This window comes from Prunus avium, chromosome 1, assembly GCF_965620075.1.
Source record: "Prunus avium chromosome 1, drPruAviu1.hap1.1, whole genome shotgun sequence".
NCBI classification, from domain to species: Eukaryota; Viridiplantae; Streptophyta; class Magnoliopsida; order Rosales; family Rosaceae; genus Prunus; species Prunus avium.
In genome coordinates this window covers 1,900,225-1,915,421 of record NC_142284.1, presented here as the reverse complement: position 1 = coordinate 1,915,421, position 15,197 = coordinate 1,900,225, and the positions used below count along the sequence as shown (strand labels likewise).

General features: G+C 36.4%; 2 protein-coding genes across 3 annotated transcripts; both read left to right on the top strand.

Moving 5' to 3' along the window:
• Positions 1-8,132: 8,132 nt before the first annotated feature.
• Positions 8,133-9,311, top strand: LOC110763560 (sporulation-specific protein). The gene is made up of 2 exons (XM_021966353.2): positions 8,133-8,401; positions 8,838-9,311. The coding sequence occupies exons 1-2, from the start codon at positions 8,273-8,275 to the stop codon at positions 8,937-8,939; spliced, it is 231 nt and encodes a 76-aa protein (XP_021822045.1). The 5' UTR covers positions 8,133-8,272; the 3' UTR covers positions 8,940-9,311.
• Positions 9,312-10,059: 748 nt separating this feature from the next.
• On the top strand, positions 10,060-15,132 carry LOC110763559 (U-box domain-containing protein 44-like). Of its 2 annotated transcripts, none has more exons than XM_021966352.2 (4): positions 10,060-10,250; positions 11,020-12,391; positions 12,741-13,062; positions 13,492-15,132. In XM_021966352.2, exons 2-4 carry the CDS (start codon positions 11,162-11,164, stop codon positions 14,985-14,987), a joined length of 3,048 nt encoding a protein of 1,015 aa, XP_021822044.1. In that variant the 5' UTR covers positions 10,060-10,250; positions 11,020-11,161; the 3' UTR covers positions 14,988-15,132. The 2 variants fall into 2 exon arrangements, with proteins under 2 accessions (XP_021822044.1, XP_088102621.1); XM_088246495.1 differs by having other exon boundaries at positions 11,016-12,391.
• Positions 15,133-15,197: the final 65 nt, after the last annotated feature.

Sequence of the window (15,197 nt, the reverse complement as noted above, 5' to 3'; positions counted from 1 at the left end):
GCATTGTTTTCTTAGTTTTTTTTTTTTTATGAGACATGCTATCCTTTATTTGTTTATTTTTTACTTATGGAATATGGAATGATTCCCATATGATTCTTTAAGAATATTACGATTTCTATATAATTTTTTAAAATATTGCAAGTCCTACCTAACTAAGAGGGTGTGAGCCTTACAATCATGTGGAATGAGTCTATATATAAGTTTTAAATTATGCATTAATGAGCCCCACTTAATAGAGTATGATATTGTGAATCATAATACAACAAATTCAAATATAATATTTTATTTTACATCAAGTCCACATAAGACTCTGGATCTCATTTTGCTATTGGCCCTGTTTGACGGCCATGGACATGCCACGTCGACCAGCTCTTGACCTACTTGCTTGTGTAGTAGGGGCCTACATAGCCGGAGACACTAGAGAGTAAACGGTGGTTTATCACGCATGCTGTAGCATGCCTCCAAAATATAAAAGAATAAAAAGACATTTTAAACCTTTTCCAATTGTACTTTATATTAGTTTACATTCAATTATATTATTAGGTTAGTTTGTTTTCTGAATTGTATAAATATATTTAATTATTAATGCATATTCTATGAGCTTCAATTTAGAATTTACCTTAGAAGATACTTAATAGGCCATGAGTTTTCTGGTTTTTTTTAAAAAAACCTTATGGGAAACGAAAATAGACAAGGGTGGATCCACATATGGGTTGGAGTGGGCGCCGTGCCAACCTAGTGCAAGGTTTAAAGTTAGAGAGATTAAGGCATAGTTTGGGATTGCTGTCACTTTTAAAAAAAGTTGCTTCTGCTGTGCTTTGAAAATAATTAGCTGTAAAGTAAAGCAGCTCCATGTTTGGTAAACAATATTTTTAAAGTGCTGTTAGTACAAAAAGCAGTGTAAAAGCGTTTGGTAAATTTTAATATAAAATTGTTGTAACTGCGAATAATGACTAAAATAGACATAATGTTAAAAGTGTTATGTACTAATCATGTGGTGGTAGTTGTAGTGATGGAGTGGAGGTGGTGGTAGTGATGAAGGTGGAGTTGGTGGTTGTGGGGATGGCGGTTGTGGAGGTGGTGGTGGTGGTGGCAGTGGCAGCATGGTGGTAGTTGTAGTGATGGAGTGGAGGTGGTAGTGGTGATGAAGATGGAGTTGGTGGTGGTGGGGATGGCGGTTGTGGAGGTGGTGGTGGTGGTGGCAGTGGCAGCATGGTGGTGGTGGTGGTGGATTTGGAGGTTTTGGAGAAGGAGGTGGTGGTGGTGGTGGAGGAGGAGGTGGTGGTGGTGGTGGAGGTGGTGGATGAGGTGGTGGTGGCGGAGGATGAGGAGGAGGATGTGGTGGTGGTGGTGGATTTGGAAGTTTTGGAGGAGGAGGTGGTGGTGGTGGTGGAGGTGGTGGTGGATTTGGAGGTTTTGGAGGAGGTGGTGGTTGTGGTGGTGGTGGTGGTGGTTGTGGAGGTGGAGGTGGAGGTGGAGGTAAAGGACGAGGTGGTGGTTGTGGTGGTGGTGGTGGAGGATGAGGAGGAAGAGGATGTGGTGGCGGTGGTTGTGGAGGTAGTGAATGTGGTGGTGCAAGTGGTGGAGTTGGATGTGAAAGTGGAGGTGGTGTCATTTTTTAAAATGAATGATGGTATTTTGGGAATTAAAAAAATTCATTAAATGTTCATCTCTGCTTCTTTTGAAATGCTTTTAAAAGCTGCTGTCAAAAGGCCATTGCTTTTAAAATAATCGGGATATTTTCTTTTTACCAAACACCTTAAACTGCTTAACTTTAAAGTGAAGCAGGTTTTTGGCGAAAAAAAGCAATCCCAAACGGGGCCTAACTATTATACTCAATATAGGAGCCCAAATTATTTTTAAAAAAAAACCTATATGAAATGGACTTTAGAAACACACCCAAAGCCCATTTACAATATAACAAAAAGGATTAACTTCTTTTAAATTACAAAACTGCCATTGATTTCTTAAAACAAACCCAACCCCAAAATCTCATTTTAAAAAAAACCCAAAACACTCAATAGGGCATCAAAGTAATTTAAATATCAAAATTAAATTCAATAGGGTCGGCTATCATTTTTTGGGTTTTTTTTTTGGTTTGTTTATAAGAATTAAATGGTGTAGGGTTTATTTATAATATTAGTGCTAAAAATGAGTATATGATTAAATATCTCTTTTTGGGAGCCATCATTTTCGGGATTTTGGGTATATGACTAAATAGTGTAGGAATTAAACTTGATTTTATGGAATTTTAGTATGAAGTATATATTAACTTAATGAGCCATCATTTTTAGCCTAAATCGTATTTTGCACTAAATGGGGGCTACAGTGTAAATAAGGAAGTACCCCCAATTTTGATTTTCTAGTATTTTTATTTGAATCCAAATGAGGGGTACTTCCTTATTTACACTATAGCCCTTAGAGCAGTTCCAGCAACGAGCCATTGCCAGGGCAAGAGGGGGCCCAAGCCTTGTTTTGAAGTTCCAGCGGGCCTAAGCTACCCGGGCAGCAGTTGGGTCCCAGTAAACCAGGCCAACCCAAAGGCAAGAATAGCTTGGGCGACTTCAGCAACAACAAAAAATTAAAAAATACAAAAAATGAGTGAAAGTGCTCTTTGCCATGAATAGTAACAACCCTTGCCTTTTGCCATGACAAATGAGTGAAAGTGCTCTTAGTGTGGTTTTGCCCTTGCTTGGCTTATAACCTCCTATAGTAATATAATATCACCAAGTTTTTCAAAAAATTAAATAAATAAAAAACAATTATGGCTTCATTCTTGACTTGATTTATATATGCCATTTTGTGACAAAATTTGATAACCTAACATTAGTGTTAAAAGAAGAAGAAAAAAAATTTAATTGTCCAAGAAACATCGGGTTTGTTTATGCTATTCTCCAGAGACGTACTGAATCATTTGATTGCATTCAACAATGTATAGTATTTTATGATAGTCTTCATCTTATTTGTGTGGTTATAACTTATCATAGTGTTCATCTTATTTTATTAATTATGTTTGGTTATCATATTCTTAAATGAACATAAGCATTGTCTCCTTGTACGTAACTTTGAAAGTGCCATTTACATTACGACACAAAAATTGAGTGTGGGTCCAAATATTACCAAAATATACAAATAAAACAATGGGTCCTTCATGGGCCAATCCTTCCACTAATTACGTTTAATTAGATGGATGTCAATATCATTGTCCGAGCATTATATTTATTCAATTAGATTAAAACCTAAACTACCCAATTTTGTGCACAAACAACGGCTTAGATATTTTCCTCAAAAGTTGACTTCAATAATTAAAAATGAAAATTGAACTACTTTCATTTCATTCACGGCTTATTTCTCTTACAGCAAGTCATTATTTTTACAGTACAATAATGATAAAATAATCAAATGAGTGTGGAAATAAATAGAGAAATGATGGGTTCAAATAGAAATACTCCTAATTTTGCAAATTAATTAATTAAACAGCATCAAACAAGTGCTCTCTCATCATGAATCAAAATTCAAGATGGCCTTTTGAGTATCCTGAGGAGTGACTTCAAAGTAAAGTTAAAAAGATGTTTTACAAAAAATCTTGTTCTCTGTTCATTAAATTTTGATTTTATTATTATTATTTTTGAATACAAACGATATTGAGGGAGGGGAGATTATAACATAAAATTTCAGGTGCATGAATAAGTGCTCTTAATCAATTGAGAGCTACAAGCCCCTTGCTTGAATTCCATTTTACAAGTACGCTCAAAAGAGTAATAAGGGATATATGTGTTTGGAAGTATTAATAAGTCCCTCTCAAAACTAATCCTATCCATGGTTAAAATATCTTAATTAAGAAAGTGTTGTTTGAAAATAATTTGGTAATTTTAACAATGAAATGCTTGGATGTTTTTGTTTATTAGTTGGACCAATAGCCTCGCATAATTGGATTCTTGTGTGCATCGTTAGACCACAGCAAAGAGGGCATTAGATTTGCAAATCTACATTAAGTTTAATACATGCCTAATCCAAGTCCATATCACGTACGTTTTAAACTAAGCCGTGTTGGATTTAATTTAAGCCATGGAATTTAAACCGACGACTTATATATTATTCATTTGTTTATATATATATTTTATGAAATTTACAATTTCTAAGTACAAGAAAAGACATGCTAACCGTGGCTGATTATCAATATGGTATCTACTTTGGTAGGGAGCCTGGGGCAAACAAAAATTCACGGCTAAAAATAATTAGGTTGATTTTTCTCGGTCTGCATTCCTTACCAATCTCCATCAGTCTACTCTTTTTTCTCGGTCTTCTTTCAAGTGTGATGGCCACATCGTCACCTAGCACTACTCAAGGTTGATTTTGAGATTTTAAGAGTGTAGAACGACAACAAAAGAAGAGGCTCTATATATATACTATATATACTAATAATCTTACACAAAAAATCTTGATTTTATTGTGTTTTACTTTTGTCTAGTAGGTGAGTCTTCTAAGAACGCATTATTGTGGTATGATATTCTCTCTGGGTTCTTTAATTTTTATTTTCCAACAATATTCAAATGTGGAATCTTGATTTGTATGTCAAATTGGAGGGAGAAACACTTGCATCAAACGGGCTGCCACTAATGTTTTGCCACATGAAAAAATTATTATGTGTGTCATAGTATTAATGGTCGGTGATAACAAAATAATGTTATCTCATTGTAACTAAGTTTTTCTCCAAATTAAGTTTGACTTGCAGGCTTGGGTTTGGGGGATTCATTATTAATGTTTTTTTTTTAAAAAGGCGAAGTCCAGAGAAAGTGGAGACGAAACTAGCCCGGCCCAAATCTACAAACACTGACCCGTAGCACACAAAATCGTTCCACGTATCAAATAGTAGTTTTCTAACTAGGATTAATTTTAACTTTAATTTCCTAAATTATTGAACTTCTGGCTTTTGTTTGTTTATGCTTTCTTAGTTGTTTGAGAACAGGTATTACTTTTAGTTTCCTACGAGAGATGAAAGATTTGGTGTGTGTCCTTGGCCAATTAGTATGCTGATTTGACAGTGGTACTACATGTGAGAGAGCCGCCATCATAGCTTGGTTTGACAGTGGAAAGAGAACTGACCCAGAAACTCATGAGGTTCTTGAAGATACTTCCATTGAGGCAATCAATAGAAGAGTGGAGAGAACTTAATTAATGCTCTATCCTTGGAATGGAAATCTCACAACAGAGATGTCAAGAGGAAGATTTTGATCACCTTAAAGGATATTGTAGAAGGGCATGCAAGAAACAAGGTAAGCATCTTCGGCTCTTTGTATATATATATATCATATATATGGAACCAAAAAAGAAGAAGTGAATATTTTGATCACCTTCCTTTAATTCTTTTAATTTTCCTCCCTCCATTTGAATTTGTTGAGTATACAATCTATTATTGCATGGTTGGACAACGCTATGAATTGGTTTAGAATTGTAGAATTTCAAGTTTCTAATCCTTCTTCCATCCCAAAACCAATTGGCAATGGGGAGTAGTTCAACTCCTTATAAGCCCTTTCAAGATTTGTTAGTTTTCTAATATATGGGACATTTTCTCTAGAGGGTCGTTAGGCGAGCTGAAGTTAGCACTTGTTTTTATAGATGTTTTTGGTTATTCTATAAGAAAGTTGATCTTTTAGTTTTAAGTTGTTATTTACTTTATCATCAGGCATGGGACACATACTTTTACTCTATCCCAAGTCTGTGTAATCATGTAATGGCAATCTGTCGTTGCAATTGAACAAGGCCATAATAAGATGTGTGTATGTATGTAGTAAAATATCTTACACTAAAATAAGAGCTGATGCGGTATTTGAGGCTCCTTTCTTATCTATAAACGTGTTCTTCTAATAAATAAATGGACCTTGACATTAAATATCAAATTCAACATTTAACTTTTTAGATTTTTTTTGTTTGTCAATATTTAACTTTTAGATTATGTTAGTGGAAACAGATTTTCTCTTATCATAAGTATTTTATTTCATAGAGAATCTTTTTTTTAAAATAAAAATTAAAGGGAATTGTTGCTTTACAAGAGCTATTTAGCCCTCTGGATCCTATGAATATGGAAATAAATAGTGAAATTATGGGTTCAAATACAAGTACTCTTAATTTTAAAAAGAAATTAATCAAACACCATAGAAGAATATAGTGGGTGCCAAAAACATTTTTAAGTATCCTGCCGAAATTTTTGGGTTCTAGTTGGATTCGGGGCGGGCTGGATCAAGGTTTCAAAGGGCTGGTTGGGCCTAGACAGGCCTAACTGGCCGGGGAGGACTACTATGGGCCTAACATGCTAGGCTTTTCATTTTATTTTTTAATATTTTTTTCTAAGTCTTTTGAAAAAAAAAAATCTTATCAAAATGTATGACTTCTATCCTAAATTAAGATTAGAGATTATTGAAAAAATTAACTTAATTTATAATATATATAAACCAAATAAGAAATTTATTAGTTTATCCTACATATTAAATTATTTTGGTTAAGTATAAAATGAGATTTTTTTTTTGGCCCAGGATGTAATGTAAATTAAGTTTGTTTTATTTGTCCAAAAAAAAAATTAAGTTTGTTTTAATATCATAAAAGCGTGGATGTATTTGAAAAGTGGCCAAACATGTTAGTATGTTACAATATCTGAGTTGCGCTTGAGTGAGTATGTAAAAGTAGCAAGGTGGATTTCAATATCTGGCTTTACTGTGTGCCTCATCGGTTGATTAAAAACTATTTATATTGAATGCTAATGATTTTGGTTAGGAATTTTTTTTAAAGGATTTTTTTTATTGAGATGGGAGTAATAATATACTAAGTTTATGTACACTACATAAATGCTAGGATTCAATTGTTTCAAACCACTGCCCAAGGTAGCATTGGCGAACCTATGAATTTTTTAGCGGATGTGCAATTTTGAAAGGCTAAAACTCTTTGTGGATTGAACATCTAAGGCTTTTTACCTAGATTGGTCTTAGGTTCCTTCATGCATTCATATCATACACGAAAAATTGTTTTATATAAAAATATTGACTAAGTATGAAAATTAGTTTTTCAAAATAATCATTTTCTCAAGATAATTTTTGGCTGCTTTTATTCCTTATACATCAAATAAGAAAACTTGATTTTATGGGATTTTAGTATGAAGTATATATTGACTTAATGAGCCATCATTTTTAGCCTAAATCGTATTTTGCACTAAAACCGATTTTTCATATTTTGATTTGGTGGGAATTTGATTTTCTAGTATTTTTATTTTTTGGGGTCCGACATCAAACAATCAATACCAACTAGGTCTTAATAATATTATTTCGACATATCCATTTGTTTATCAATGAACCAAAGGCGTCTTTCCTAATAGTCTGAGGGGGCTTTGCCTGGCTAGTAGGTTTTGATATATGAGGAGTTGGCTGAGGGCAAGAATTCTATAGTGAGGACCTTATATATGGCCCTTAGGTGAGGTCATATCTCTTAACCGTTGGATCATATTCGTTAGCCTGATTCAACGATTAAGAGATAAAACCTCATCTAAGGGCCATATATAAGACCCTCACTATAAAATGACTTTGAATGAGGGCTAGTGGCTGTAGTTCGGATTGAAAGGCCTACATCCAATTTGGGACGATAAAGATTCTTTTCAACACACCCGTACTTTTCTTTACATCATCTGCTTGAAGACCAAAAACTAACCATTGATTAAAGAAGGAGAATTTTTTTTAAAAAAAAAAAAAAAAGAGAAATAACTGTAAGTCACATCCATTTGGAGAATCAACTTAAGGACAACTTTGCATTTCCGCTTTTGCCAAAAACGGAATGATAGCTGAAGCTGATAGTGTTTGATGAATTTTTTTAAAATCCCCACAATGTCCCTATTAACTTTAAACAATTTACATTGATTATCCTTTATCTTCTTTCTCACATATCCGCACGATTCCTCTCCCCTCAAGCTCCTTGTTGTATGTCAAATTGGGGCCTGAATATGACTTGCAGGCTTTGGTTTGGGAGATATCAATATTAATATTTAAAAAATAAAACTAGCAAAGCCCACAGAAAGACGAAACGAAACAAGCCCGGCCCAATTCTACAAACACTGACTCGTAGCTCACAAAATCGTTCCACGTATCGAGTCCCTCATCCGCACGCTTCACCCACTAAATCCCTCTCTCTCTCTCGGCTCTCTCTGAGAAGGTGGATCATTTTTCTAGGGTTTGTGAGCTGAAACTTCAGTTACTGAACAACGAGAGTGGCCGTTGATTGATTAGGGAACATGTCTTCTCTGGGAACTTCAAAGGGAATTCTAGAGATCGCAAAGTTTGGGCTCTACGTCTCCGTCCCCATCGTTCTTATGTACACCTTCGCCAACAACACTACGAATCTCCAGAGATTCATGGGAAACGTAATCTCTCTCTCTCTATCTCTCTGTTACTGGTTTTGTGTATTAGCTTTGTGATGTATAATGGAGCAAGCTGTGAATTCAAATTGTTCAAAGTTGAGATCAGAGTAGATCTGATATTGCAGTATCATTATGTAAAAAATCTGTTTCATATTGAAAAATTTGCTTCAATTCCGATGTGGGTTTTATTAATCTAGCATAGCATGTTGTAGTGATTCAATTGAACCCTTAGAAGTTGAGGTGATAGTGTTGGTAGAATCTGTTAGATACTGAAAAGTTTGCTTGAAATGTGATGTGGGTTTATTGGTTTTGAAATTTATGGTGTAGTTTAATTTAGCCGAGAGGCAATGGATGTGATATTCTAGTTCATGGCATAAAGGGGCTTGCTTTGCTTATATAGATTTTGTTATGATCTGAGCGATTAGGTTTTGGTCTGCAGCATTCTTATGTTGTGTATCCACCTGAAGCGCCGAGACCTCCGTCACCAGAGGAAATGAGAGAGATGGCGCGAGAACTAGCTAGGAAGAACAATACCCGTTGATGCTTTATTTGGGGTTCTTTTCTTTTGTAACTTGTAAGTGCTTGCTATAGAGAAAACCAAAAATGCTGTGTCTTGCATTTAGATTTCAGTCGAAATAATGGTGAGGCCAGGTGGGTTTTATTTCAAGTTCAAGTGTGGCCTTGTAATGTTCCTCAATCCTACTTAAAATTTCAAATCTACTTTGCCCATTTCATGCTGTGTGTGGAGGACGAAGGAGCTTTTGTGACTTGGGATGTAAATTATATGTTGTGATACACCATGGATGGATTTGAAAGTGACCAAACATCGACAATATTCCTCATGTACTTTTGAACTTTCATTTCGTGTTCTTTGTGGAGCTGGAATCTACTTGAAAGTGAGTTCTTTTGGTTTGCTTTTCTGGGTTGTGCTTGAGTGAAGCTGGAAGGTTAAAAATAATAAAAATATATTATATTGTATTTAAAACTACGTGGCTCTAGGTTCCACACATGTGCCACATCAATAATTTAAAAGAAAATTTAACGGAATCTAACGGCATGGATCATTTTGATATGTAGAGGATAACCTTAAAGACCAATAGTGTCACAAAAAGGGTTAAGGAAGAAATGTGATAATTTTATAAACTTCAGAGACTATTTGTGATTAAAAAAAACCAATAAAAAATAAAAAATGGATGTCGCCCTTTCAATATGGGTTGCAGCCACGAGCCCTCAGCCAACTCCTCCTATATCAAAACCTACTGGTTCATTGATAGACAAATGTCGCGATTCTTCTGGTGGGAGGGAGAGAGTCAACAATGATATAAAATATAATAATCTACATTTTTCTAGCCACAAATGTATACTGAATACTTTTATTTTTAATGAAATGGCGAGGAAAATTCGATCTTGGTATATGTTGAAATAATATCGTTGAGAAAAAAAGTATTACTAAACTAAGAGTTAGTTGGTGTTTATATCAACGATTTGATGTCGGATATGAAATTGTAAACGCAAAGTTACATTGTAATACTCTTTTCTTAAGTACGTGGAATTTTCCTTGCTCTTTCATGAAATGCATTATTAGTATTACGTTCAAATGAACAGTGGTCACTAGTCAAATTTCCACACCGCGTCTGAATTAATTACTTCGAAATTAATGAATATATTATCGAGCCACAGAATGAATCTTTATTGACTTTCTCAAGTCTTCTTCTTGTCTTCCCTGGTGGTGCTCCTGGTCGCACTGACTGGGGCAAAAGCTTTGATCAATTACGAGCACTTTGCTTCATCAAGATATAAACCACAGAGGGCATGTAGCTCATTAAAGTGTAATGACGAACTCTTTTGGCAGGTACCTAAATTTACTACTTGTTCTGGGTTCGTTGTTCATGTTTTTACATTTCTGGCTTACTTTTCTTGCTTCTATCTATGTTTGTCTGCAAAAAAACCCTGTGAGAGAAACATAAGCCAAAAGAGTACTTTCCAGTTTTACAATCTACGTGATTTTTGTTTCTTCGTTGATGGAAAACTAGCCTGAGCTGACACACAGATGCATTTTCTGGCTTAGCCGATTTCCCACTTTTGCCTTCTGTTGCAGGGGTCTGAGCAAGGAATTATTTATCTCTCCTTTTATCAGTGATTTAACCAGGCATTTTGGTTTTCTCACTACGATTAATTTTAGCTTTAATTTTATAAATCATTGAACTTCTGGGTTTTGTTTGTTGATGCTTTCGTAGTTGTTTGAGAACATATTTTGCTTTTAGTTTCCTTCGATTTAACAGAGCTTAAAATTGAAAGATTGCTTGTGCTTTGCAGTTTGGATTGTGGTTTAAAATTCTGTCCTTCACCAATTAGTATGCTGATTGGTGTGTGTGTGTGTGTGTATTTTCCCAAAAGAGATGAAAGATTTGTTAACTCTTCCCTCCCAAAATTTGTAGCAATATAGAGGATATACATGAAATTTGTGTGTCTTTATTTATGAACGAGATTATTATCTATAATTTGCTCTAAATTTGTACAATTTCATCTTCTTCCCTTTGTTAAATTAATATCTTTCTTCTCTTCTCCATCCCCTTTTACTGGATTAAGCTGATTCTTCGTTTTTCTGTCTTTATAGCTAGATGTTCGATGGTCAGAAGGAGCAATAAAAATAGGAAAGCACTTCAACCAGGGAATACGCTTAACTGATCTAGTCTTCATTTTATAGACAGTAGGTGAAATCCTTCTTCTGTTCTAATAAAGGATTTGGCAGAGAATATTAGAATGGCATTGGAGCTTATACCTATTGGGACCATCTTGGCCGTGCTAACAAACCAGGTCATTAAAACAGCTCATGCTGCTAAAGATGTTATCGAAAGAGAGAGTTTCAAGGTCCTGTCAAAGCACTTGTTTGACATTGAACTGGTCTTAAAAGAATTGCAGCTTCAAGAACTGAATGATTCTCAAGCTGCTAGGCTTGCTTTGGAGTCCCTTGAAACAGATGTTAAAAGGGCTAATAATCTGGTTGAGAAGTACAAAAATCGAGCTCGTTTCTACTTGCTTGTCAAGTGCCGACACATAGTCAAGGAGGTACAAGACGTTACTAGGGATATTGGTAGGTCATTGGCTGCTCTATCCCTGGCAAATACTGAAGTTTTATCGGGGATATCTGATCAGGTGAATAGGTTACAGAATGAGATGCAAAGAGTGGAATTTGAGGCTTCCCAGTCTCAGCTCCAAGTTTTTGACAAGCTAAACCAAGGTCTTAAAGATCAGACCCTTGACCAGGGTTTTGCAAATGACATGCTTGCAGAAATAGCTATGGCAGTTGGAGTGCCTTTAGAGCCCTCGGAGATAAGCAAAGAGCTAGCAGATTTCAGAAAGGAGAAAGAAGAAGCTGCCAGCAGGAAGGAAAGAGCTGAAGTTTTCTTCTTAGAGCAGATTATTGAGCTGCTCTCTCGAGCTGATGCTGCAAGGGATTATGAAGAAGTCAAGAAGCAATACAAGCAGCGTGTTCAGGCCATAGAGAGATATGACACGAGTGAAGAGTATATTCAACCACTTAAGCCTTTTATTTGCTGTATAAAAGGAACTGTGATGGTTGAACCAGTCAGCCTTTGCACTGGTACTACATGTGAGAGAGCCGCCATCATAGCTTGGTTTGACAGTGGAAAGAGAACTGACCCAGAAACACATGAGGTTCTTGAAGATACTTCATGGAGAAGTAACCTTCCATTGAGGCAATCAATAGAAGAGTGGAGAGAACTTAATTACTGCCTCAAGATGAGATCTTCGAAGGCAAAGTTGTTATCAGGTGTTGAGACGTCCATGTTAGATGCCTTAAGCCAAATGCAAGATCTTATGCGAGAGAATTCTATTAACAAGGACTGGATTATGATTGAAGGGCTCACCGATATTATAATCTCTATCCTTGGAAACTCTCACAACAGAGATGTGAAGAGGAAGATTTTGATCACCTTAAAGGATATTGTAGAAGGGCATGCAAGAAACAAGGTACGCATCTTCGGTACTCTTTGAATACATGGAAGAAAAAAAAAAGGGAACTAAGAAAGATCCCCTTTCTTTGATTCCTTTAATTTTCCTCCCACTATTTGAATTTGTTGAGTATACAATCTATTATTGCATAGTTTTACAAAGCTATGAATTGTTTTACGGTCGTTGTAGAATTTCGTGTTTCTAATCCTTCTCAAAACGAATGCAACCCTGAAAAAAATTACTTAACGATTCAATTTTCTTGTTGACCTTACTAAAAAATAAAAAGTTTCAATGTTCTTTTTTATGTCCTGAAAATATACGAAACGTTTTGGAGTATTCTAAATCTCTTTTGAAAAAAATCTTTTAGGAAAAAGTGGTTGAATCCCAGGGGTGGGATCACATTGTTCCCTGCTTAGGCCGTGACTCAAGCATCTCAAAGGCTGCAATTGAATTGCTATATGAATTGTTGCAAGACAGATCTGGTTGGAATTTGTCTGTCTGCAGGAAACTCTCTCAACAGTGCAGTACAATTCTTTTCCTCGTTTATACCCTTTTAAAGGGTACTGTGAGGGAGTCAGCTGAGATTGCAGAGAAAATCTTGATGAAACTTTTTGACATAGATGAGGAAAACATTTCTTCTGCAGCTAAGTCTGGCTGGTATAAGCCACTTATTGATCGCATAGTTCATGGTAAGAGGATTCATTTACTGGGACTATAAACTTTCTTTATATTCAATTCCTTCGGTCACATAAAAGAATGAAAAGAGGGATGCAATCAGTAGATCTCAAATTCCTTTTACTACATTGTTCTTACCAGAAACAGTAATTGAATTCGAGGGGAAAAACGATATTGAGGAATTCTACTAGTCAGTGTGCTTATTTACAAGCCTATTAGGACACCGTGGATTCACTTTGTTCCATGATAGCCAGATATGCTAGTAGCTTTTCCTTTATGTGTGAGTGTATGGCCAGATGTTTTAACAATTAGTCTCATTCTCTGGTGTTTAAATGAGATATGTCATGTCCTCTGCATGAAATAAAGCTGTAATTCTGAATTGCCTATAATCCTTTTAACGAAAGATTAGTTGATATGCAATTTGTCATTCTAAATGTTTTCAGGGCCTGAAACTTCGAGGGTATCAATGGTGAGAACACTTGTTAACATGGAATTGGTCGACTCAAATTTGAAGCTCCTCGGTGAGGAAGGGGTTATACCTCCTTTGCTTGAAATGGCATCTGGCAATATTGAAGCAAAACAGTTGTCCTTATCTGCCTTGGCTGAATTGTCAAGTTGCAATACCAACAAAGAGCTGGTTGCAGCTTCTGGTGGGGTTCATCTTGTTCTAAAACTAGCGTTCTCTCCCCATGTTCCCTCAATCATTGTTGTTAAATGTTATGAAATCCTGGAAAAATTCGCTTCTGATGCTGCTGGGGTTAAATTATTTGTTGATGAAAATGGGAGCCAACTCGAGTTAGAGCCAATTGTCACCAATTTGATTGCGTTACAGAAGAATCCCAACTTGGCCTACAATGTCCGGAGGCCTTCCTTGCGCACACTACTTGGAATCTGCAAGTTTGATGCAGGGTTGGTTAAAAAGGCGGTTGTCACTGGCAATGCCATATCACTGGTCCTTCCTCTTCTTGATGACTCCGACTCCGAGATTCGAGAGATTGCAATAAGTTTGCTTTTCCTCTTCTCCCAGCACGAGCCTCAGGGGGTTGTTGAGTACCTTCTCAAGCCAAGAAGGCTGGAGGTTTTGGTGGGGTTTCTTGAGAATGATGACAAGGATGATGTACAGATGGCTGCTGCTGGCATATTGGCTAATCTGCCGAAATCAGAAAAATCACTAACTACGAAGTTAATTGAATTGGATGGACATACTGCAATCATAAACATTTTAAGAACAGGGACCATGAAAGCAAAAGAAAATGCTCTAAGTGCTCTTTTTAGGTTCACAGATCCCACAAACCTGGAGTCGCAGCGTATACTGGTTGAAGGAGGAGCATACCCTTTGCTTGTAAACTTTCTCAGGTCCAGCTCAGTGACTGCAAAGGCAAGAGCTGCAGCTCTGATTGGGAATCTTTCCACAAGCAGTCAAAAGCTCGCTGTTGTGTCCAAACCATCTGGCTGCTGGTGTTTCAAGCCATCGGGTGCTCCTGTTTGCCAAGCACATGGTGGCACCTGCAGTGTCACTTCCACATTTTGTGTATTGGAAGCAAAAGCTTTGCCTGACTTGGTAATGCTCTTATCCGGGGAGGTTTATGAAACTGCCATCGAAGCAATTCAAACTCTCTCCACATTGGTTCTTGAAGCCTCTCCTCAAAGAGGAGCCAATGTCTTGCATGAGGCTGATGCCATAAAGCCTACATTGGAGATCTTGACTTGGGGAACAGATTCTCTCAAGGAGGAGGCATTGAGTCTACTTGAAAAGGTTTTCTTGTCAAAGGAGATGGTTGAATTTTATGGATCAACTGCCAGATTAAGTCTTGCTGGTCTAACTGGCAGTAATTTTCATGAGGATGGTCGTCATAGGAGGAAGGCTGCCAGGGTCTTGTCACTCCTTGAACGTTATTCAAGATCATCAACATCTATTATTCCTGGGCTCTATGGCTAAAAGTTCTGCTTATCAGATCAGGGGAAAAAAAAAATACTTTAAAACTTTGCTTGAGAATTGTGATTACAGTGATCAAGTTTGGAAATTTAGTACATCAATCTCAGTTCATATAGGGTTTAGCATACATGATTTGGAACTTTCAGTATACATTGGTCAAGATGGGTGGGCAATATGCTTATAAAATCTTCATTTAGAGCACCATGTCATTAC

Excerpts from the sequence above, each read along its gene's own strand:
- LOC110763560 (XM_021966353.2), top strand. The coding sequence starts at position 8,273 with ATGTCTTCTCTGGGAACTTCAAAGGGAATTCTAGAGATCGCAAAGTTT. Across the intron at positions 8,402-8,837 it reads TCCAGAGATTCATGGGAAAC|CATTCTTATGTTGTGTATCC; the intron begins GTAATCTCTCTC and ends TTTGGTCTGCAG.
- LOC110763559 (XM_021966352.2), top strand. The coding sequence starts at position 11,162 with ATGGCATTGGAGCTTATACCTATTGGGACCATCTTGGCCGTGCTAACA. Across the intron at positions 12,392-12,740 it reads AAGGGCATGCAAGAAACAAG|GAAAAAGTGGTTGAATCCCA; the intron begins GTACGCATCTTC and ends AAAATCTTTTAG. Across the intron at positions 13,063-13,491 it reads TATTGATCGCATAGTTCATG|GGCCTGAAACTTCGAGGGTA; the intron begins GTAAGAGGATTC and ends AAATGTTTTCAG.